At 35.8% G+C, this 26,169-nt stretch overlaps 1 protein-coding gene and 1 long non-coding RNA gene across 2 annotated transcripts in view; one reads left to right on the forward strand and one right to left on the reverse strand.

Moving 5' to 3' along the window:
- Positions 1-13,912, forward strand: part of KIAA0825 (KIAA0825 ortholog) — a 385,059-nt gene extending 371,147 nt beyond the window's left edge. Inside the window, exon 21 of the mRNA XM_019428780.2 lies at positions 11,498-13,912. Within this exon, the coding sequence (XP_019284325.2) occupies positions 11,498-11,615 (118 nt within the window). The 3' untranslated portion in view covers positions 11,616-13,912. The remainder of the gene's footprint in view (positions 1-11,497) is intronic.
- Positions 1-26,169, reverse strand: part of LOC109254688 (uncharacterized) — a 48,160-nt gene that overhangs the window by 17,066 nt on the left and 4,925 nt on the right. Inside the window, exon 2 of the long non-coding RNA XR_002074936.2 lies at positions 11,287-11,339. This is a non-coding gene — a long non-coding RNA (uncharacterized LOC109254688). The remainder of the gene's footprint in view (positions 1-11,286; positions 11,340-26,169) is intronic.

A 26,169-nucleotide genomic window follows, 5' to 3' on the forward strand; every position in this document is an offset into this window, starting at 1 on the left:
AAGGGTGCCCCAGGAATTGCTTCCATGACAGACTGCCCTACCAAGGATATGTATACTTTATGTGTATGTTCTCCCCAAGCAGGACTCTCTTGGTTGGCTGTGACACACAGCTATCCACAAAACCCTCCAATATAAAAGATTCTACTAAACTGACAACTAGAACAGTTACTCAGTGTGGTGTGACTGTTTTTTTCTTATCCCCCAAGGTCTTATTTTAGAGGTCCCAAGGCCACCACTGCTCACTGAGGCAAGCAGAAACAGAAAGCTCTTAGCACATGGTGTGGTACGTGAAAGAGCCCTATAATATAACTAACAATCATATAAAATACAGAGGAGTAGGTGGATACTTCTGGTCCGGGGCTGAATGTGTGTGTAAATCCAGAAGACCCACCGAGGCTGACAACTCCCAAGTCAATCCACGTAGTGCAGGAGACCAAAGTTGTCAATGCTGGTTCTATTAGAGTATCTCAGTCCAGGGTTTAGAGTCCCTGTTGTGACTGGATAGAAAAAGAAAACCATAGTCAAAGATAGGCCATACTCCCACATCTATATACCCAGGAGTTATATAGATGGAGCACACTCTAGAAGACAGTTAAGATTATGGTAGAGATCAGTGAGGTCTCATGAATTTTGCTGTTATTAGGGACTAAAATACAACAATTCATTGCCAACAGCTGGAGTGTGGGTCAGGCTGTAGTTCTTTTTCCATAGTAGGCAGGTAGGAAATTTAGCAATAGCGAAAGAGAGCAGGCTACCAAAGTCAGGAAAAACAAAAATATACTCACTTCATAATGCTTCTAAGGGAAAATTAAAATACACTGGTTCCGGGGCGCCTGGGTGGCTCAGTCGGTTGAGCGGCCGACTTCGGCTCAGGTCATGATCTCACGGTCCGTGAGTTCAAGCCCCGCGTCGGGTTCTGTGCTGACAGCTCGGAGCCTGGAGCTTGTTTCGGATTCTGTGTCTCCCTCTCTCTGACCCACCCCCGTTCATTCTCTGTCTCTCTCTGTCTCAAAAATAAATAAACGTTAAAAAAAATTTTTTTTTAAATACACTGGTTCCAACATTTTCTGGTTCCTGAGGGACATGCTTCCTCTACAGATTCTAAACATATTAATATAAACTAGGGATAGACATTTTATTTATTTTTTAAAAATTTTTAATGTTTATTTACTTTCGAAGGAGAGAGAGACAGAGTGTGAGTGGGGGGGAGGGCAGAAAGAGAGGGAGACACAGAATCTGAAGCAGGCTCCAGGCTCTGAGCTGTCAGCACAGAGCCTGACGCGGGGCTCGAACCCACAAACCGCGAGCTCATGACCTGAGCCGAAGTCAGACGCTCAACCGACTGAGCCACCCAGGCGCCCCCGGGATAGACATTTTAAATAAGTTTCCCAATCAGTTGTGTTTAACAAACTGATAAACTATTTTATTTTCCAATAGTAATTTGATAGAATTGACTTGTTTTTACACTGTGTTAACAAAGCCTAAAAACTAGGATAGAATTAAAGATAACTCTTAAGAGCTTATAGATGGGAGAAAATTCAAGATGGCTTCATAGGAAGAACCTGAGAGCACCTCCTCCCACAGATAACTATGGAGGAATTTGGAATAATTTCCTCAGAAAAAAACCTGAAAATGGATAAACGGCCTCCAAAATTAGAGACAGAAAGGCAGCACTGACATGGGTAAGAGTGACAGAGACAAGTTCTCACCAAAAAAAGAAAAAGCCCAACCCAGGTGCAGTGATCTATAATTGAGAGGGATCTCAAGAACACAGAACGCCTCCCTTAGGCATTTCAACTCTTAGGTCCTTCACAGGAGAGACAACACTCTAAAAAGCCAGATTTTGACAACTAACAGGGATTATAACCAGAAAAATCATAGTTTTAGGGAATGGAGAACCCACTCTTAAAGGGCTTGTGTGCAGTCTAACTGGCCCTAGGAACCAGCAATAAAATGCTAGTTGGAAAAATGCCTAGAACATAGGTGTTAGTCCAGGAACATCTGCCAGTCAGGTGGAAAACTGCTGAGACACTGGGGATGGAAACACTGTCAAGCACCACTTTTGTGGTCATATTCTACCATGCTCAGCCAAAGCCGCTACTACTCATACTCGAAGGTGCTAATGTTGGTAGGGCTGCCTGCTGACAACCCTGTCAACAACTGCAGCAGCACCCGTAGTACCCCAGAAGGATGGGTGGGCCTAGGAAAGCCCCACCCACCACAGCAGCCCCAACCAGCTGGTGGTGGCAGAGGGTGAGGGGCGGAATGTGAGAGCCCTGCCCACTACTGAAGCCCAGGACAGCGTGGTCAAGGGAAAAGCCCCACACACTACAGCAACCCCAGCCAGCTGAGCCACAAAGAGAAATCTAACCAGCTGCAGTGACCTAGCCAGCTGGGCCAAGGGAAGAGTCCCAACCACCACCATCATGCCAGGCTGGCACACAAACTAACACAGGAAATGTCCCCTTGAGCACCTGATTCTCGTGGCCAAGGGAGAGTGTACTTCTGGGGCCCACAGGACATTTCCTACACAAGGAAACCCCTTCAAGACCGGAGAGGTAGCCAGTTTGCTGAATACATAGAAATAGAGACAGAGAATCAAGCAAAATGAAGAGACAGAGAAATGTATTCCAAAAAAAGAACAACAACAAAAACGCAGAAAAAGATCTTAATGAAATGGAGGTAAATAACTGACGTGATAAAGAATTCAAAATAATAGTCATATAGATACAGAACTCAGGAGAAGAAACTGATGAACACAGTGAGAACTTCAACAAAGAGAGAGACAATATAAAAAACTACCAATCACAGCTAAAGAATACAAGAGCTAAAATGAAAAAATATACTAGAGGGAATCAACAGCAAATCAGATACAGAAAAGCAGATCAGTGACCTGGCAACAGATAGTAGAAACTACCCAATCAGAATCAAGAAAATCAGCAAAAAGAAAAAAAAGTATTTGAAAAAACAAGAGTTTTGAGGGCTATCAGGGACAACATCAAGCTTGCTAACATTGACGTTATAGGAATCCCAGAAGAAAAAGAGAAAGGGGCAAAAAACTTACTTGAAGAAATAATGTCTGAAAACTTCTCTAATTTGTGGAAGAAAACAGATACCTAGGTCCAGGTAACATGGAGTTCCAAACTAGATTAACCCAAAGAGAGCAACTTCAAGACACATAATTAAAATGTCAAAAATTAAAGATAAGAGAGAATCTTAAAAACAGTAAGAGAGAAAAACAACTAGTTATATACAAGGGAGCTCACATAGGCTACCCCCTGATTTTTCAGCAAAAGCTCTGCAAGCCAGAAAGGAGTGGCATGATATCTTCAAAGTGCTGAAAGGAAAAAATGTAAAACCAAGAATATTCTGCCTGGCAAAGTTTAAACTTGAAGGAAAATGAAAGAGTATCCCAGACAAGCAAAAGGTAAAGGATTTCACCACCACTAAAACAGCCTTACAAGAAATGCTAAATTAAAGCAGAAAAAGTCATAACTAAAAATAAGAAAATATATGAAAGTAAAAGAAGTCTCTCTGGGAAAGGCAATTATGTAATAAATGTACTGAACCATTCACTTATGAAGCTCATACAAAGTTTAAAAACAAAAGTACTGGGGCACCTGGGTGGCTCAGTTGGTTGAGCATCTGACTCATGATTTTGGTTCAGGTCATCATCTCATGGTTCATGGTTTACGATTCATGGGTTTGAGCCATGAGTCAGTGACAGTGTGGTTCCTGCTTGGGATTCTCTCTGTCCCTATCTCTCTGCCCCTTTCCCATCTTCAAAATAAATAAGTAAACTTAAAAAAAAAACCCCACAAAATTACTAAAACCAACGATAACTATAATAATTAGGTAAGGGATATATAAAATAAAAAGATGTAAAATACGATGTCAAAAAAAGGGGGGTTAGTAAAAATGTGCTTTTAGAATGTAAATGAACTTGAGTGACTGTCAACTTAAACTAGGTTGCCATATATATGTATATATATATGCTATCATATATCAATTTCATGATAAACACAAACCAGAAACCTACAATAGATACACAAAGAAATATAGCAAAAGGAATCTAAACATTATACTAAAAAAAAGCATCAAACTGCAAGAGAAGGAACAAAAGGAACTACAAAAATAGCCAGAAAAAATTAACAAATTGAATAAGTATATATCTATCAATAATTACTTTAAAAGTAAATGGACTAAATTCTCCAATCAGAAGTCATAGGATGGCTGAAGGGATAAAACAAAGTAACAACAACAACACCAAAATAAAAAAAAAAAACAAAAGACCAAATCTAAATGATGCCTACAAGAGATTCACTTCAGATCTAAATATACACACATACTGAAAGTGAAGGGATGGAAAAAGATATTTCATGCAAATACAAACAAAAAGAAAGCTGGTTAGCAATAATTATAATAGAGTTTAAAACACTGCAACAAAAGAGAGAAGTACATTATCTAATGACAAAAGGATCAATCCAACAAGAAGATATAACAATTGTAAATATCTCTACTCTCAAAATAGAGCACCTAAATATGTAAAACAAATATTAAGAGACATAAAAACAGAAATTGATAGTAATACAATAGTAGGGGTGAGTTTAACACTACCTTACATTATTGGATAGATCATCCAGACAGAAAATAAGCAAGGAAACATTGGCCTTAAATGACACAGCACACCAGATGGAATATAATATTCCATCCCAAAACAGCAGAATACACATTCTTTTCATGTACACATTTCAAAATGCAACAATTTCCAGAGTGGACCACATGTTAGGCCATAAAAAAAGTCTCAATAAATATAACAAGATTGAAATCATATCAAGCTGCTTTTCAGACCACAATAGGATAAAATTAGAAATCAATTACAAAAAGAAAATTGGAAAAAACCAAAAACATGTAAAGACTAAACAACAAGCTATTAAACAATCAATGGGTTAATGAAGATAAGGGGAAATGTAAAAATACTTTGAGACAAATCAAGTGGAAGCACAATGTTCCAAAATCTAAGGGATATAGCAAAAGCAGTTCTAAGAGGGAAGTTCACAGAGATATAAGCTTACTCCAAAAGACAAGAAAAATCTCAAACAACCTAACTTTATACCTAAAGGAATATAGAAAAAGAAAAGCAAACAAAGACATAAATTATCAGAAGGAATGAAGCAATAAAGTTCAGAGAGGCAATAAATTAAATGCAGGAAAAAGAAAAGATCAATGAAACTAAGAGCTGATTCTTTGAAAAGATAAGACTGATAAACTTTTCCAGACTCCTCAAGAAAAAAAGAGGCCCCAAATAAAGTCAGAAACAAAAGAGAAATTACAGCATATACCACAGAAATATGAATGATCATGATACTACTGTGAACAATTATACACCAACTAACTGGACAACCTAGAAGAAATGGATAAATTCCTAGATATGTACAATCTTCTAAGATTGAATCATGATAAAAAATAGAAAACCTAAGTAAACTAATCACTAACAATAAAATTGAATCAGTATTCAAAAAAATCCCAACAAATAAAAGTCCAGGATCACAGGGCTTCACCTGTGAATTGTACCAAAAATTTAAGAGTTAATAAGATGAACATAAGGGAAGGCAGACAAAAATAATATAAAAACAAGGAGGGGGACAAAACATAAGAGACTCTTAAATACAGAGACAAACTGAGGGTTACTGGAGGGACTGGGGATAGAGGTTTGGTCTAAATGGGTAAGGGGCATTAAGGAAGACACTTGTTGGGATGAGCACTGGGTGTTACACATAGGGGATGAATCACTGGAATCTACTCCTGAATTCATTATGCTAACTAACTTGGATGTAAATTAATTAATTAATTAAATTAAAAAAAAAACAAATAAACAAGAGTTAATACCTATCCTTTTCAAATTATTGCAAAAAATTGAAAAGAATACTTCCAAACTAATTTTATAAGACTAGCACTACCCTGATACCAAACAAGACAAAGAGACTTACAAAAAAAGGCCAATATCCCCAATGAACGTAGATGAAAAAATCCTCAACAAAATATTATCACACCGAATTCAGCAATACATTAAAAGGATCATACACCGTGATCCAATGAAATTTATTCCAGGGATGTGAGGATGGTTTAACATTAGTGAATCAATCAATGTGATAAAAACATTAATAAAATGCAAGATAAAAATCATATCATCTTAATAGCTGCAGAAAGAGCATTTAACAAAACTCAACACCCATATGATAAAAACCTTCAACAAAGTGGGTATAGAGGGAATATACCTCAACATAATAAAGGCCATATGTGGTAAACTCAAAGCTACATAATACTCAATGTTGGAAAGTTGAAAACCTTTCCTCTAAGAACAGGAAAAAGACAATGCCACTTTAATTCAACATAGTATTGGAGGTCCTAGCCATAGAATTTAGGCAAGAAACAAAAATGAAAGGCATAAAAATTGAAAAGGAAGAAGTAAAACTGGCACTATTGGCCGATGATTTAATGCTATATATAAAAAAGTTGGAAAGAGTCTTAGAATTAACTACTAGAATTATTAGAATTAACAAATGGATTCAGTAAAGTTGCAGGATAAAAAACACACAGAAATCTCTTGTGTTTCTATACACTTATAACAAACTATAAGAGAAGAAATCAATCCCATTTACAACTGCATCAAAAAGAATAAAATACTTAGGAATAAATTTAAACAAAGAGGCAAAAGACCTGTACTCTGAAAACTATAAGACAGTGATGAAAGAAACTGAAAAGAACATAAATAAATGGAAAAATATATCATGCTTATGGATTGGAAGGAGATTATTGTTAAAATGTCCACACTACCCAAAGCAATCTACAGATTCAAGGGAATCTCTGTTAAAATACCAATGGCATTTTTCACAGAACGAGAACAAATAATCTTAAAATTTTTATGTAACCACAAAAGACTCTACGTAGCCAAAGCAATGTTGAGAAAGAAGAATGAATCTGTAGGTACCATGCTCCTTAATTCAAACTATACTACAAAGCTATAGTAATCAAAACAGTATACTACTGGCAAAAAAAGAGACACAAACATTAATGGAAAAGAATTGACATACCAGAAATTAACCCATGCTTATATGGTCAATTAGTCTATGACAAAGGAGACAAGAATACAGTGGGGAAAGGAGAGTCTCTTCAACAAATGGTGGTGGGAAAATGGGACAACTACAAGCAAATCAATGAAACTGGACCACTTTCTAACACCATATATAAAAATAAACCCAAAATGGATAAAAGACTTAAGTGTAAGACATGAAACCATAAAACTAGAAGAAAACATAGGCAGTAAGCTCTCTGACATCTGTCTTAGCAATATTTTTTTTTGGATCAGTCTCTTCAGACAAGGACAGCAAAAACAAAAATTTTTAAATGGCACTACATCAAACTAAAACCAACAGAGCAAGAATGCAACCTGCTGAATGGGAGAAGATATTTGAAAATAGTATCTCCAATAAGGAATATCCAAAACATTAAAAAAAACCCCTCAAAACTCACTATAAAAAAAAAAACAAAACTCTTTGATTAAGAAATGTGAAGAGGACCTGAATAGATATTTTTCCAAACACATACAGATGGTCAACAGACATATGAAAAGATACTCAACATCACTATCATCAGAGAAATCCAAGTCAAAACCACAATGAGATGTCACCTCACACCTGTCAAAATGGCTACTATCAAAAAGACCAGAAATACCAAATGTTGACAAGGATGTGTTGAAAAGAGAATCCTTTTGCAATGTTGGTGGGAATGTAAAGTGGTGTGGTCACTATGAAAAGTAGTAGAGAAGTTCCTTAAAATATTGAAAATAGAGGGGCGCCTGGGTGGTTGGTTAAGTGTCTGACATCGGCACAGGTCATGATCTCACAGTTCGTGAATTCGAGCCCTGCATCAGGCCCTGTGCTGACAGCTCAGAGCCTGGAGCCTGTTTCAGATACTGTGTCTCCCCCTCTCTCTGCCCTTTCCCTGCTAACACTGTCTCTCTTCCTCAAAATAAGTAAACATTAAAAAAAAATTGAAAATATAACTACTATATGATCTATCATCAATTCCACTTCTGGGTATTATCTGGAAAAAAATGAAAACACTAACCTGAAAATTATGCACCCCCATGTTTACTACAGTATTATTTACAACAGCCAAGATATGGAAGCAACCTAAGTGTTCAGAGATAGATCAAATGGATAAAGATGCGGTATGTATATATACAATGGAACATTACTCAGCCATTAAAAAAACAAAATCTTTCCATTTGTGACAAGATGGATAGACCTAGAGGTATTATGCTAAGTAAAGTAAGTCAGAGAAAGACAAATATCATATGGTTTCACTTATCTGTGGAATATGAAAAGCAAAACAAATGAACAAAACAGAAACAGACTCATAATATAGAGAACAAACTGATGGTTGTCAGGGGGGAGGCGGGTGCAGGCTTTCCACCTGGTAAAATAACTGGTGAAATAATTGAAAGAGATTAAGAGGTGCAATCTTCCAGTTATAAAATAAATAAGCTATGGGGATGTATTGTACAGCAGAGGGAATATAGTCAACAATATTGTAATAACAATATTGTATGGTAATAGGTGGTAACTAGACTCAGCCTGATGATTTTGTAATGTACATAAATATGAAATCAATATATTGTACACCTGAAACTAATATAATGCCAATCATACTTCAAAAAAGAAACTTATAGATTTGAAATAAAATAGTACTTGAGATAAATAAACATACATTTCAAATCTCTAATGCTTTATTCAATTAAGGTGAAATTATTAGAGAAAATGTAGTTTGAATATTATTTTTTTTCCTATCTCTGTCAAAATTTCTTATTCTCACATGAAATGATTTCTTCTTAATAAGCACCAGGCAAATATAAAAAGGCTGTGATAGATAAATTATGTTGCTTACGATCATTAATTACTAACAGCTCAATTATACTGTTAGGTGCCTACAATTCTCATGAAGCTTCAAAAATCCTTATCTTGGATTCTATTATGTATACAATTCATTTAAATTACATTAATTATACAGATATTTAAATGAAGCAGAGATCGTGCTTCCAATTTTCACAAGTAGAGACAATGATCAAAATATTTATGTACATATTACATATTTTGTTCTGTTGACAGTCATAAAATAATTCATTTACTCAGTACAATATTAGCACCTTTTCCATGGAATAAAAAAGGCAAACCTAATTTTTCATGTTTGGATTTCTTTAAATTATTTACATTAATTTTAGAGAGTTCTTTTTTTCTTTTTTTAAATATCTAGTCCAATTTGGTCAACATTTTTCAGGAAATAAAATGTTCAAACTATTTTTAACATTAATGAATGATACCTGTAAAATGGTTTTAAAATTATGCTGAGTGCCTCATTTGTAAGTCTAAACTCTAGAGCCTGACTCCTTGATTTCAATCCAAAGATACCTGGACAAGTGACATTAACAGTATATCTCAGTTTACCCCTCTGTACAATGGGAACAACAACATTTTCTAGTACAGATTTAAAGAGTGATATGTCATATGTTTAAAACAATGCCTAAGACATAGTGCTATTTAAGTATTTTGTTATTAATATATTCCTTCTTGGAAGGAGTTCAACTTAATATGAAAATTAATGAAAACCAAGTTCACCTGTATAAAATGAGTAATGACAGTTTTTATCTTTAAAACTCCATGAAAATAGTAGAAAGTACCTTGTAGGCTAAACTTTAAAATTCTAATTACTGACCTAAGGAGAACTGCCCCTTGTCACATGACTGAACAGTGTAGCAGTGAAAAATCTCTTTGTCCTTCAAGTTGTTATTAAAACCTATATGACCAATGACCTAACTCTGACCATTTGGGAATGTATAGAGAAATTAAGACAACCATAAATAATAAGTTTTTAGATCCACCGAAGGTTGGGGCTAGGATATGAGGAGAATCCCAGGCAGACAATGATGAAGATATGCAAATTAAACCCATGTCTAATCTCTCAGATAATTCCATCTTTCTCTCCACTCTTCTTTCTTGCTTTATAATAAACCACCTCCCAGGACTGGTCAGGGCATATTGAACCCAACACTCCAAGAAAACCCATATGAAAGAAAACAAGGATCCCAGTAGGAGGTTTCTATGGAAAATGAAATGTCCTTGCTTTCTTTTCATTGAAGAAAATCAGAATGATCCCATTCCAAACTCAATATATTTTCTTCATGTATGACAAACTCTTATCCAGGAGTTCTGACTATAATAAAACAGTGGGCTTCTGGAAGACATTCAGTGAACAGGTACTTGCTTGTTAGAAATTCTATTCCCTTATAGCAGAGAGTCTTTTAGGATATATATCTTCTTAGGGTGTTTTAGGATTAAGACATTGGATTTATAAATTTTTTTTTTAACGTTTATTCATTTTTGAGACAGAGAGAGACAGAGCATGAATGGGGTAAGGTCAGAGAGAGAGGGAGACACAGAATCCGAAACAGGCTCCAGGCTCTGAGCCATCAGCACAGAGCCCGACGCAGGGCTCGAACTCATGGACTGCGAGATCATGACCTGAGCTGAAGTTGGACACCCAACCGACTGAGCCACCCAGGCGCCCCAAGACATTGGATTTAAAATCCATTTATGACAGCATGTCATAGTGGATGGCCTGGGGATTGGTAGAAATAGGAGTGAGGAAAAGAGAAAGAAAATATATGCAGAGGATTCATTGTTGGATTGCTAGGTTAAATGTGCCCTGGCCAGTCCTGGGGAAGTGGCATACATGAAAGAGAAAGGAGAAGGAGGAATTAACTGGATTTGGGTTATTGTGCTAGTTACTTTAAATGTTATATTCATATACATTTTCATATTCTACCATTTTGTTCTGTATCTGTCAATCACCCAAAATTAGAGTATTTAATCTCTCTTCTTTAGCCAAATCCCCATTGAATTTTCCTAACAATTTGCTGCTTTTCTTGGGTCATTTTAACTTGATTACTTCAAATCTTATATTATTTCTAGGAATAGACTGACCTGCCTTTAATATACAGTATATTCAATTGAGCTAAATATTCTTGCTGCTGAAGTCTTCCTGGAGAATCTCTCTGCAGCTTAAAGCCACTGATATGCTGATCAGTGGGGAAAAATACTATGGAAAATATTTACTTATTAATTGCTAATTCTAGGTTTTATTTATATGCATGCATATCCTAGTAAAGCATATACATTTTTTAAATTAACATATTCAGAAAACTCACTTAATATTTTAAAACTTTACCTTGGAGTAGAACTGGTTTGACTCCACTTTCCTCTCCCATTCTCTGTCCCAATCTGCAAGAGCAGTGACAGTGAACTTTGGTGCTGGAGAGGCAGTCAGTAGAAGACAGATGCCTCAGTAAACCAGTGATAGAGTATTCAAGCCTTGAATAACTGAGTGTTGACTATAGTTTGGAAGTTACAAAAATACTAAAATGTGATTTTTCTTTTAGGTGGGAAATGAGAAAGAATGAAAGACTAGAAGAGGAAGAAAAAGCAATGCTGGAACATTTAAAACAATTTTGCACCATCCAGAACTCTTCTGTCTCAGATAACACAGAGGAACCATAATCTGCAGAAAACAGCAACAGCTTTATTTTAGGAAATAATCACATGTAATGGAGTAGGATTTTTACTACAGTCAGAATGAACCTCAGATGTGCTGTGAAGCATGAAACCAATAACTGAGTAATCTCTGAAATGAAAAGGAATACACCACATAAAGAATAAAGTGCTACACATTTTTTACTTTAAAAATAATTTCAAATGTTTTTCTTTCCTCAGTTGTTCTCTTTATATAACTGCTGCCATCTCGTGTTCCCTTTGAATTATATTTTTTTTTTCTTCTTTCAGTCTTGAAGTATCTATGACAACAGACAAAATGTTTGGAAATCTTTTCCCTAAGGATTTTTAAATACAGCATTTGGATGTTAAGTTGAATGGAGTAACATAGCCCCTTGAGGGTTGTCTGAAAATTTCAATTTAGTTTTATAGCTGTAGCCCAAGTCCAGGTCTTAGTGACTTTTAAAACCCACCAATGTACCAGCCTCCTTTTCCAAAGCCACTTCCTCAGGCAGTTTATCTTAACCAGCAAAACATTCTCCTAATATATAACTTTAGTCCTATCTCTGCCTATAATGGTTTTTCAAACATCATATTTAAACTTTCAATCATATGCTTTCAGATCCTATACCCAATGTCTCCATGTTCAGGCAACTGTCTGTTATCCTCTTGGTTCAAGCCACACACTTACCATTTTCCCCAACTGGAAACCATCTTTCTCCCCAAATAACATTTAAAACTCATTCCAGCAATCCCATAGTTTCTGTTACTTCTCTTATTTCTATTACACTCACACACTCACACACACACACACACACACACACACACACACACACACACACACACACACACAATGGAATGTGTTCTAGAGCCCTCACATCAAGTTATAATTACTATACCCTTCCTATTAGTGCATGGTATTCGATTATAAAGACCTCAAAGGGTTTGTCATATGAAGTCTCCCTCTTTAAGGGGTTCCATAGTTTTCCCAAATACCTGCTCCAGAGTTATCCATCTAGTGGGTAATTAATACACTAATTAGTAAATAATTCAAACAGTTGTTTGAATGTCAATAAAAGAAGACAATTAGATTGTTGAGCAATCTGCAGGACATCTGGGAGAAGCCTTATCTATTTTAGACTATATGACATCGAACATTATGTTTCTGATGTTCTCAGATTGTCCATGTTCCCACATTCTGTGATTTTTATAAAATATGTGTAGGCTAGATAATTTCCAAAGGAAAGTACTTATGCATTTTTTAAAAAGTAAAATCTTAGAATGCAGAGGAGGCCACCTTAGAAAATCTCTTGCATTATTTCCTACATAAAAACATATAAATGGCCATGTAGCCAGCTGTCTACCAAGTAACACATTTTATTTCTATAAAATGTACTTTGTTGGTTAGTATAATCATGAACTAAATGTTTTAAGACAATGTTGAAATAATTTCTAAAACTTCTATACAGACAATTTAGAAATGGTAAGAAATATTTATGAGAATTGAACTTTGCACCTAATCTTACCTATGAACACTAATCTTACCTATAGTAACACTGTAACAATCAACTGAAGACAACAATTTTCTTTCTTCAGCTTCATGATGGTTTGTGTAAATCTGCACACTATATTTTATTAGAATAGACACTAAAATAGAAAGTCAAAATAAAAATAAACTGAACCAATAAACTAAATAATCTTATAAAGTAAAATATTTCATATTTGGGTTCTTTGTTTTCTAATATATTTAAAGATCATCTTTTAACTTTTTTTTTTTTTTACTGAATCTGTACATTTCTATGGTAATGCTAAGAAGTGACTTATTTCCTCTAGAAAAAATTTCTTAATGGCTCCATTTAAAGGGAAATAAGAATAGTAAGGGGAGAAAGAGATGAGGAGGAAGGAGAAAAATGTGAAAAACAGAAGAGTTTACAGATGAATTCTCTTCTATATTTGCTCAGTGAGATTACTGTAGCCAGTGGAAGGAAATTTATAATTGGGAATATTAAATGACAAAACATTGGTTTATCAGATTATTTTGACTTTATACTCAACATGTTTCTTAAAATATGAAAAGAATGGTATTTAAAAAGTTATTCTTTCTCATGTTTATTTTGCATTTGTGTAACTTAACAGCAGCAATTAAGCCTAATACTTTATTAGTCCCAATACGCTTATTGCAAAAATATTATCTTCCTTCTGTGTTCTGTTTAACTGTATTTTTATGTAATTATAAAGATGTATCTAGTTTATCGGTTACTATGTGAAAAAGTATGAATTTTTAATAAAATATAGATAATAATCTATATTTCAAGTATTTTACATTTTTGTCATCGCTACCAAATACTCTTTATAGAACTATCTACCAAGAAATATGAAAAATAAATCACTTATTTTGTCTACCAATAGGTGCTTACCCAAAGTGTTCTATTACCCCAGTTCACATATTCCTGAGTCAGAGAGAGCTTCTGGTAATTTTTAATTAGCATTTCTTATTATAAAAACTCTTTAAGATTTTTGAATGCTTTTCATTATGCTTGAAATATTTCATAATTAAAAACAAAAAAAAGCTGTATTCAGACTTCTAAAGGAAAGAAATCTGGTCACATACTACAACAGGGATGAATATTGAGGACATTATGCTAAGTGAAATAAGACAGAAAAAGACATATACTGTATGATTCCACTTATATAGGGTAGCTAAAGTAGTCAAATTTATAGAGACAGAAGGTAGAATGCTAGTTACTTGGGGCTAGGGAAAAGAAGAGATGTTTAATGAGTACAGAGTTTCAGTTTTACAAGATGGAAAAGTTCTGGAGCTCTGTTTCACAACATTGTGAATATACTTAACACTATTCAACTATATACTTAAAAAAGGTTAAGATGGTAGGTTTTATGTTACATGTTTTTTACCACACACACCTCCCCAGAACTGCTATATGTAGAAATTCCATTGCAAAATGCCTAACAAGATGCCTGAAAGCTCTTAATTTTTATTGGGAACCACGAGACCAATATATCCAGCATCAGTTATTATTCCACACAATGACAAAACTATCTGGTTTGCCTTTGAGAAATGTTTTCAATAGCACCATCAGTAAAGCAATAAACACTTGTTTGTCAAGAATTTACAGAATTCAAAACCTTATAAAAAACACTTTCCCTTTCAAAATATTATAATTACTTGCACACATAAAGACCTGTATTATGGGGCGCTTGGGTGGCTCAGTTTGTTAAGTGTCTGACTTCAGCTCAGGTCAAGATCTCGCAGTTTGTGAGTTCAAGCCCCACGTCAGGCTCTGTGCTGACAGCTTGCTCAGAGCCTGGAGGCTGCTCCGGATTCTGTCTCCCTTTCTCTCTGCCCCTCCCCCACTCACACTCTCTCTCAAAAATAAACATTAAAAATTTTTTTAAGTTAAAAAAAAATAGAAAAAAAGACCTGTATTACTTACCAATTACTGTACAAAATTACTGACATAATTTGGCAGCTTAAAATAATATACATTATCTCACAGTCTCTTGTGTCAACTGTTTTGTGCCTGGGCATGGTTTAGGATATAACACAGTTGCAATGAAAGTATAAGCCAGGGTTGTGGTCTCATCTGAGGCTCAACTGGGGAAGGATCCACTTCAAAGCTCACGTGGTTGTTGACAACATTCATTAGCCTGCAGACTATCAGACTAAGGACCTCAGTTACTTGCCATGTGTGTCTTCCCATAATGGCCTCCTTCTTCCTCAGAGCCAGCAAGGGGAAAAGAATCTCCTTGAAAGATTAATGTTATTGGGGCACCTGGGTGGCTAAGTTGGTTAAGCATCTGACTTCACCTCAGGTCATGATCTTGTGGTTTGTGGGTTCGAGCCCCATGTTGGGCTCTGTGCTGACAGCTCAGCCTGGAGCCTGCTTTAGATTCTCTGTGGCCCCCTCGCTCTGCCCCTCCCTGCTCATTCTCATTCTCTCTTTCTCTCTCTCTCAAAAATAAACATTAAAAGAAAGATCAATGTTACAACTCTATGTAATGTAATCAAACACATGTAACTATGCACATTCTATCACCTTTAACAAATTCTAATGGTCAAAAGCAAAACACTCTTCCTGCCCATGCTCGGGGGAAGGGAACACACAACAGCATGGATGCCAGAAAGTGAGTTTGATGGATGGGAGTCACTCTGCAGTCTATCCACCACAAATTGGAATTTAGGCACTGAATATCCTTTATGAGGGTAACCATGTTGAGAAGTGGAAGTAGAGATGGGCTACAGATAAAGAGCCAGGACTTAATATTTACTGCCACTTATCAAGCAGCTACAGTAAACCAGGCTTTTTGCAAGACAATATATATAAAATAGCCAATTAAATTCTTTCTAAGCCCCTGTTTAGAATTTTATTGAGACTCCCACTTGAGATAATAAGAAAATGAGTTATAGAAATATGAAAAAACTGACTCATATTTTAAATGAAAATGCACAGTGAGGTTCTAGTCAAGATGGCCATGTAAAAAGATCCTGAACTCACCTCCTCCCATGACACACTGAATCTACAGCTACATATGGAACAATTTCCTTTGGAATAAAACCCTAAAAACTAACTAAGAAACAACTACACATCAGGCAAATGAGAAAAACCACATCAAAGTGGGTAGGAAAGACTGAAACACATGCTCACCATAAAACATACCCCCAGCTTGATAATACACAGTCAAGAGGGAACTCAAAAACCACAGCTTCTTCCTAAGGAGTGAAGGGTTTGAACCTCAAATAGGGCACTTCAACTTTTAAGACCTGCAGCTAAGAGATGAGCCAAAACATCTGGCTTTGAAAAACAACGGGGCTTGCATATACAAGACCCACAAGTCTACAGTGATCTGAGAAAAGAGTCTTAACAGACTCACACACTCAAACTTAACCTGCTCCACACTGCTCAGAAGCAGCTGATCCTGACCAGACTTTATGGTAAAGAATCTCATTTGTTCATAAAAAGACAGCGCAATGCATTGTACTTGTGAGTTGTTCAAAAGCGTAGGCATTCCCCCATCCCCAAAGTGGGCACCAGCATTACACCCCACTATGTTTCTCTCCAATCTGTGGGCACCTTTTTTTTTTCTTTCCATGGGTCCTACACCTTTACAAATCCTCAGCCTTGCTCTAGCCAATGTGTGCCATCTACACACTCTCCCTTTGCATACTATCTCCCAGAGGGGAACTTTTACACCTGTTTGGTGCCCCAATTTTTATGACTGCCACCAAAGGGATGCTCTTTCATTGCCTGACTTTGGAGGTGGGTGGGGTGAGTTGTGCTCCTGGATCACAGAAAAGAAAAAGAGAGGACTCTTGCTTTGGATTATGTCTCCCTCTCTCTCTCTGACTCTACCCCCCTCACACTCTGTCTGTCTCTCTCAAAAATGAATCAACATTAAAAAAAAAAAAAAGAAAAGAAAAAAGAGAGGAGTCAATAAACACATCAGAAATGAAAAAGGAGACATTACAACAGATATCACGCAAATACAAAGGATCTCATAAGAGACTACTATGAAAAATTACTCATGAAAAGATTTGGCAATCTAAAAGAAATGGATAAATGTCTTAAAAAAACAAAACAAGAAAAATTACTAAGGATGATTCACAAAGAAATAGAAAATGGGAATAGGCCAATTACTAGTAAGGTGATTGACTCAATAATCAAAAACCTTCCAATAAACAAAGTCCAGGACCAGACTGACTACCTGGTGAATTCTACAATCCTTCAAAGAAGAATTATTACCAATCCTTATCAAGCTCTTCCAAAAAAATAGAAGAGGAAACACTTCCAAATTCATTTTATAAGGCCAGTATTACCCTGATACCATAATCAGAGAAGGATGCCACAAAAAATTACAATCTAAATTCTCTGATGAGCATAGTAGCAAAAAATGTCAATAAAATATTAGCAAACTGAATTCAACAATACATTAGCAGGATCATACACCATGATCCAGTGGGGTTTATTCCAGGGATGCAAGGAAGGTTAAACATCTGCAAATAAATCAATGTGATATACCACATTAACAAAATGAAGGATAAAAATCATGATTTAAATAGTTACAGAAAAAAGCATTTGACAAAATTCAACATCAATTTGTGATAAAATCTGAGGGAATTCACCTCAACATAACAAAGGCCATATATGACAAGCCCACCACAAACATCATACTCAATGCTGAAAAGCTCAAAGCTTTTCTTCCGAAATCAGGAATATGACAATGATGCAACTCCTGCCACTTTTATTTAGCATAGAATTGGAAGTCCTAACTACAGAAATTAGGCAAGGGAAAAAAAAAAAGCCATTCAAATCAGAAAGGAAGTAAAACTATCACTATCTGCAGATGACATAATGTTATATACAAAAAATCCTAAAGACTATCAAAAAACTTTTTGAATTAATCAACAAATTCAGTAAAGTTGCAGGATACAAAATCAATATGCAAAAATCTGTTTAATTTTTATACAATAATGAACTATCAGAAAGAGAAATTAAGAAAATAAACCCATTTTTGATCCCATCAAAAATAGTAAAATACCTAAAAATAAATTTAGCCAGAGAACTACAAGATCTGTGCACTCAGAACTCTAAGCCATTAATAAAATAAAAGACACAAATAAATGAAAAGATATTTTGTGCTAATGGATTGGAAGAAACAGCATTGTTAAAATGCCCATAACACCCAAAGCAAGCTACGGAATCAATGTAATCCTTATCAAAGTACTGATGATTATTTTCATAAAAAAATGAATAATTTGAATAGAACTATAAAATACCCTGAATATCAAAAGCAATCTTGAGAAAGAACAACAAACCTGGAGGTATATTTCCTCATTTCAAATTCTATCACAAAGCTATAGTTATCAAAACAGTATGGTATTGGGATGCTTGGGTGGCTTAATCAGTTAAGTGTCCAACTCTTGATTTTGGCTCAGGTCTTAAACTCAGGGTTGTGAGATCCAGCCCTGCACTGGGCTCCGTGCTGGGCATAGAGCCTGCTAAAGATTCTCTCCCTTTCCCCCTCACCCACTGAAATGTGCACATGCACTTCCCCCCTACCCCCCAAACAACAACAACAACAACAACCACAACAACAACAACAACAACAACAACAAACGGTATGGTATTGGCAATAGAAGAGACACAAAAACCAATAGAACAGATTAGAGAGGACAGAAAGAAACCCGTGCTTATGTGCCTAATTAGTTTATAACAAAGAAGCCAACAATATACAATGGGAAATAGACAGTCTCTTCAATAAATGGTGATAGGAAAACTGGACAGTCACATGCCAGAGCAAAACTGGACCCCTTATACTGTAAACAAGAATCAACTCAAAATGGATTAAAGCCTTATGTAAGACCCAAACCATAAAACGTCTAATAGAAAATACAGGTGGTCAGTTCCTTGACATGTCTTTGTAATGATTTTTTAAATTTGGCACCAGAAGTAAAGGCAACAAAGTAAAAAATAAACAAGTGAGACTACATCAAACTAAAAAGCTTCTGCAAAGCAAAGGAAGCCATCAAAATGAAAACGCAACCTACTGAATGGTTGATAATATTTGCATATTACATATCTGATAAGGGGCTAATATCCACAATATTTTAAAACTCATACAACTCAATAGCAGAAAATTTTTCATTGAAAAACAGAAAATCTGAATAGTTTTCCAAAAACAAACGGATTGCTAAGAAATATGTGAAAAGATGCTCAACATCAGTAATCATCAGGAAAATGCAAATCAAAATCACAATGACATATAACATCACACCTGTTAGAATGCCCACTATCAAAAAAGTTTTAACAGACCAGAAACAACAAGTATTGGTGAGGGTGTCGAGAAAAGGGAACCCCTATGCACTGTTGGTGGGAATGTAAATTGGTGCTGCTACTATGGAAAACAGTATGGAATTTCTTCAAGTGATTAAAAATAGGAATACCATAAGATCCAGCAATTCCACTTCTGGATATTTATCTGAGGAAAATTAAAGCACTAACAACAGCAAAAAATTGAGTCCCATATTCATTCCAGCATTATTTACAATAGCCAAGACATTGAAACAATCTTTAAGTGTCCAATGATTAATAGATGAAGAAAATGCATGCATGTGTGCGCACACACACAGGAATATTATTCAGCCAAAAAAGGAGTGAAATTGTGTCATTTGTGACAACATGGATGATCTTTTTCTCAGATGGAGAAACACACAAATACTGTATATCACTTTTATGTGGAATCTAAACCAAAACCAAAGAAACAATACACAAGCTCCTGGATACAGAAAACAATTGGTGATTGTAGAAATGGGACCAGATGGGCAAAATGGGTGAAGGGGCTCAGGAGGCACAAGCATCAAGTTATAAAATAAGACATGGGGTTGTAATGTACAATTGATGACTATATATAAAAATATTGTACTTCATACTGTAAGTTGCTGAGAGTAAATCTTAAAAATTCTCATCACAAGAAAAAAATTATGTATGGTGAAGGATGTTAACTAGACTTTTTGTGGTAATCATCTCAGTATATACAAATATCAAATTATGTTGTGCACCTGAAACTAAAATGATGTTCTATGTCATTTAGATGTCAATTTAAAAAAAGAGATGCACAGCAAAGCCCAGACTTCAACACACTATCTCTAACCTAACCAGGTAGTATTGATAAGTGGAATCTAACAAATAAAAAACCAGAATACCAGAGCTGGGGTCAAAAGTAAAATTAACAGACCAGAAATGAAGAGAGATTCAAGCTGGCCCAAAGTGCACACCTGATACTTTCTTCCAACATACAGCTAGATAAAACTTCAGATACACTCCCTCAAAGAAAAGTTCAAAAACAAATAAAATGCATTTAAGGGCTCTGGAAATGGCCCATGTACAAACATCAAATAAAAAAAAATTATCTTTTCCAGAAAAACCCGTGAAAATTTGGTAGGAAAAGCTATAGCATGTGGTACCTGAACCAAAACCGCCCCTTTCTTAACTGTTCCCAGTGAGGCAGAGACTCCATCTCAGAAGGTTGCAGCAAAGACCCGGACCCTCCCAATCTGAAGACTTTCTTCCTGAGAAGAGCAGGATTTCAACATTTGTCATCCTGCCTGGTGCTGAGGCTAAATCTCTGGCAAATGCAGTCAAGAGGTGGGGGCTCTCACCTTCTGCTCAGCTCCCACTCATGGAATGGAAGCTCTATCTTAGGTGTGGTACTTTAAAAATACTGGAACCCAGATCATCTTTTCCCTACTCATGAGACAGTGGTTCCACTAAGAAAAAATGTGATGTCCAATTTACTAATCTTTTCTGATTCATACTTTTTGCAACTTAGGTTTTTGCCCATCCCAAAGACATGAAGTTATTATATTCTCTCCTAAAAGCTTTATTGTTTTTACCATTTGCATTTAGGTGTATGACCCATTTTGAATTTTTTTGTGTATAACGTAAGGTAACAGGTCAAGGTCTTCTTTTAGTGTAAGAATGGAACTTATTGGGGTGCCTGAGTGGCATATCTGGGACACCTGAAGCATCCAACTTCAGTTCACGTCATGATCTCATGGTCCATTAGTTCAAACCCCGTGTTGGGCTCTGTGCTGATAGCTCAGAGCCTGAAGCCTGCTTCAGATTCTGTGTCTTCCTCTCTCCATTCCTCCCCTGCTCATGCTCTGTCCCTCTGTTTCTCAAAAATGAATAAATGTTAAATTTTTTTCTTAAAAAGAATGGAAGTTATTTATTTTGGCAAACATATTTTCTCATGTTTGGAATTTGCAATCTTTTGCTGATATTATTTAATATTCTTAGAAAGTTAACTTTTGCTTTTTAAAAACTTTGAAATATACTGTTAAGATTTATTCATTGTTGTTATCAGTGGCTTGTTTCTTTCTGTTACTGAGTACAGGCATATACCTCAGAGGTACTGCAGGTTCTGTTCTAGACTATCACAATAAAGTGAATGTCAGAATAAAGTGAGTCAAATGAATTTTTTGGTTTTCCAGTGCAAATTAAAGTTATACTACACTGTAGTCTATTAATTATATAAGAGCATTATGTCTAAAATATGTACATACCTTAATACATTATTGCTAAAAATGCTAACCAGTATCTTTAAAAATTTTTTATTTTAGAGAGAGAAAGAGTGAGAGCAGGGGAGTGGGGCAGAGGGAAAGAGAGAGAGTATCTCAAGCAGGCTCCATGCTCAGAATAGAACCCAATGCAGGACTTGATTCCATGACCTTGGGATCACGACCTGAGCCAAAATCAAGACTTGGATGCTCAACCAACTGAGCCATCCAGGTACCCCTCTTAACTATTATCTGAGCTTTCAACGTGTCATAATCTCTCTGCTAGAAGGTCTCACCTCCATGTTGATGGCTGCTGACTGACCAGGAAGATAATTGCTGAAGGGTGGGGTCTTCTTTCTTAGAACACGACAATGAAGTTTGCCTCTGTAGCATGTGATGTTGTTTGACAACATTGTGTGTGTGTGTGTGTATGTATATATGCGTGTGTATATATATATATATATATAATATATATATATATGTGTGTATGTATATATATATTATATATATTATATATATAATATATATATATAATATATATAATATATATATTATATATATATATATCTTCCTTTAACTGGAGTCAATCCTCTCTAACCCTACTGCTGCTTAATCAACTAAGTTCATGTAATAATCTAAATCCTTTGCTATAATTTCAACAATCTTCATAGAATCTTCACCAAGAGTAGATTCCAGCTAAACAAATTACTTTCTTTGCTTATACTTAAGAAGCAACTTCTCATCCATTAAAGTTTTACCATGAGATTACAACAATTCAGTCATATCTCCAGGCTCCACTTCTAATTCTAGTTCTCTATTTCCACCACATGTGCAGTTACTTCCTCCACTAAAGTTTTGAGCTACTCAAAGTCAACCAAGAGAGCTGGAATCAACTTCTTCCAAACTCCTGTTCTTGTTGATATTTTTACCTCTTCCCACAAATCACAACTATTATTTATGGAATCCAGAATGGTGAATATTTTCTAGAAGGTTTCCAAATGACTTTGCCCAGATATATCAGAGGACTCCCTACCTATGGCAGATATAGCCTTTAGGAATGCAATGTTTAAAATAACACTTGAAAGTTGATATTTGTTCTTGATCCAAGGGCTAAAGAACAGATGTTGTGTTAGTAGGGTTGCAAACATTAATTTTGTTGGACATCTCTAGCAGTATTCTTGGATGACCAGGTGAGTTGTCACTGAACAGTAATATTTTGAAAGAAATTTTTTTTCATAGTAGGTATGAAGAGTGGACTTAAAATACTCAGTAAACCATGTTGTAAACAGATATGCCATCATCCAGGATTTGTTGTTCAATTTATAGAACACAGAGCAGATTTAAGATAACTCCTAAGGGCCCAAGGATTTTCAGAATAGTAAATGAACACTGACTTCAACTTAAAAGTCACTAGCTGCACAGCCCCTAATAAAGGAGTCAGCCTGCCCTTGGAAGCTTTGAAGCCAGGCACTAACTTCTCTCTAGCTATAAAAGTCCCAGATGCCATCTTCTTCCATTATAAGGTTGTTCTGTCTACATGGAAAATGTGTTGTTTAGTGCAGCCACCTCCATGAATCATCTTAGCTAGATTTTCTGGGTAAACTGCTGCAGCTTCTACATAAGCACTTGCTGCTTCACCTTGCTCTCTTATGTTATAGAGATGGTTTCTATTCTCAAACCTCATGAACCTACCTCTGCTAGCTTCCAACTTGTTTTCTACCAACTTCCTCATCTCTCTCAGCCTTCATAGAATTAAGGAGAGTTAGGGCTTTGCTCTGGTGTAGGTTTTGGCTTAAGGGGATGTTATGGCCGGTGTGATCTTCTATCGAGACCACTAGAATTTCCTCCTATCAGCAAGAAGGCAGTTTCACTTTCTTCTCATTTGTGTGTTCCCTGGAGTGGCACTTTTAATTTCCTTCAAGACCTTTTCATTTGCATTCACAAACTGGCTAACTGCTGCACCCAAGAGACCTAGCTTTCAGCCTATCTTGGCTTTCAACGACCCTTCTTTACTAAGCTTAATCATTTCTAGTTTTTGATTTAAAGTCAGAGATGTGCAATTCTTCCTTTCACTTGAACACTTAACGGCCATTGTAAATGGGGCTCCTGGGGGGCTCAGCTGGTCAAGCGCCCAACTCTTGATTTCAGCTCAGGTCATGATCTATAGGTTGTGAGATGGAGTGCCACATTGGGTTCTGTGCTAACACTGTGGAGCCTGCTAGGGATTCTCTCTCTCTGTCTCTCTCTGCCCCTTCCCTGCTTGTGCTGTCAAAATAAATAAATAAACATTAAAAAGAAAGGCCATTTTAGGGTTATTAACTGGCCTAATTTCACCATTGTGTCTCAGGGAATACAGAGGGCTGAGGAGAGGGAGAGGAACGGGGGAATGGCTGGTTAGTGGAGCAGTCAGAACACACACATGTATCAATTAAGCTCACTGTCTTATATGGGCATGGTTTGTGGCACCCCAAAACAATTACAATAGTAACATGAAAGATCAACAATCACAGATCACCGTAACCGATAGAACAATAATGAAAAAAATTAAAAAAATAATGCTAGAATTACCAAAATGTGATAGAGATATGAAGTGAGCAAATGCTGTTGGAAAAACTGTGCTAATAGACTTGCTCAATGCTAGATTGCAACACACCTTCTATTCGTAAAACATGCATTATTTGCAAAGCACAATAAAGTGAGGCATGTGAATAGTATTCTACAACATGAATATACCAAAATTTGTTTAGCTACACCCCAATTTGATGGCCTAGGCTGTTTATACTTTGGGACTGTTATGAATAAAACTTCTATGAACATTCTTACACATTTTAATTATTGGCTTTGTAGCTATTCCTCTGCATTTTTTAGGGGTTTCTCTATTAAAACATATATTCTTAACTTTCTATAGAGTGTATAGGATCATTTACTACTTACCTCATCCTGCCCTTTGTTAATACAGCTTTCATATGTATTACATCAACATGATAAACCTCACCAGACAATATTAAAATTTTTGTTTTAAAGTTCTATGTATTTTAATGAAATTAAGAGGAAAAATAACATATTTACTGAGGTATTTTCTATTTCTAATGCTTCCTCCTCAAGATCTAAATTTCTGTATGGTTTTACTTCCCCTTTAATTAGCATTTCTTGAAGATCTGCTTGTGATAAAGTCTGTTATTTTTGCTTTACCTAAAAATGTTTATTTCACCATTCTTGAAGGGATCTCACTAGATATGGAATTTTGGACTGGCTGCTGTTTTATTTCAGCACTTGAAAGATGATCCAATCTTTTCTGGCCTCCACTATTTCTGATGAGAAGATAGTGATCATGTGGATCGCTGTTCCCCTATTTGAATGTGTCATCCTATTCTGACTTTCCAAATCTTCTCTTTATTGTTGGTTCTGAGAAATGTATTGTGTAAGGTATGATACATTCGTATTTATCTGTTCATTGATTTATCTGTTCATTGATTCCCTCACAATCTCCATCCTGCTGTTAAACCCAACCAGTGGATTTTTAAACATTTCATATTATTTTATTTTTCCATAATAGAATTTCCATTTGGCTCTTCATTATACTTTTTATGTCTCTGCCGAGATTTCTTGTATTTTCATTCTGTATGAGTACACTTTCCCCTCTGTCATTAAGCACAGTTATAATAGCTTTTTAAAGTCTTGTCTGATGATTGCAACAATGAGTCATTTTCAGATCAGTTCGTTGTTTGTCTTTTCAGAATGGTTAAGTGTGTTGGGGGAGTCTTCAAGACTACATCAACATTTGGAGATTAACTAGAACTCACAGGACTCATTACATAGTTGTACTCATAGCTAAGCTTTATTACAGTAATGTAACGTGTGTGTGTGTGTGTGTGTGTGTGTGTGTGTGTGTGTGTAAGAAGGCTCATTACAAGGATGTGGCAATCTATCTTAAAAGCTCATTGACCACATTTAACATCCGACATACCAAGTTTCAGTGAATATGGAGAGGGAGAATAAGTTTCTGAGGATATTTGGGAATAACCAGGTTGCCCCCAACAGTCACATCAGTACATAAGAGGATTAGAATGAAGAAGATGAAGAAGAGTGAGCGTTTAAGTTTTGTGTTTATAGAAGTAAATGTGGAGAACCAGAAACAGAACTTCAGACTTTAGATATAAACTGGAAGGGGAAGTTAATAAAAGAGGAAAAGTACAGGGAAGAGATATACTGACTCCCAATATCCCAATGGGGAAGTACCATTCCAACCTTGAAAACGTGATTTTTACAGACATAACATTTCAAACTTTATAGTTTTTGTAACAGATATATTTGGATTAAATTGATATATTGAATGTACAGCACTTGGGGGATGTGGGTAACAAGCAGAAAAACCTAGATTTTCTCCTACTATTATAATCTAAACCTGCTTTGCCAGATCTTTTTTCCTAACCCTGGATTTTATGCTAGGCATGCATTATGGCTTTTCTGGTCACATTAGGATATTTC

This window comes from Panthera pardus, unplaced genomic scaffold, assembly GCF_024362965.1.
Source record: "Panthera pardus isolate Hobbes unplaced genomic scaffold, ASM2436296v1 HiC_scaffold_2, whole genome shotgun sequence".
NCBI lineage: Eukaryota > Metazoa > Chordata > Mammalia > Carnivora > Felidae > Panthera > Panthera pardus.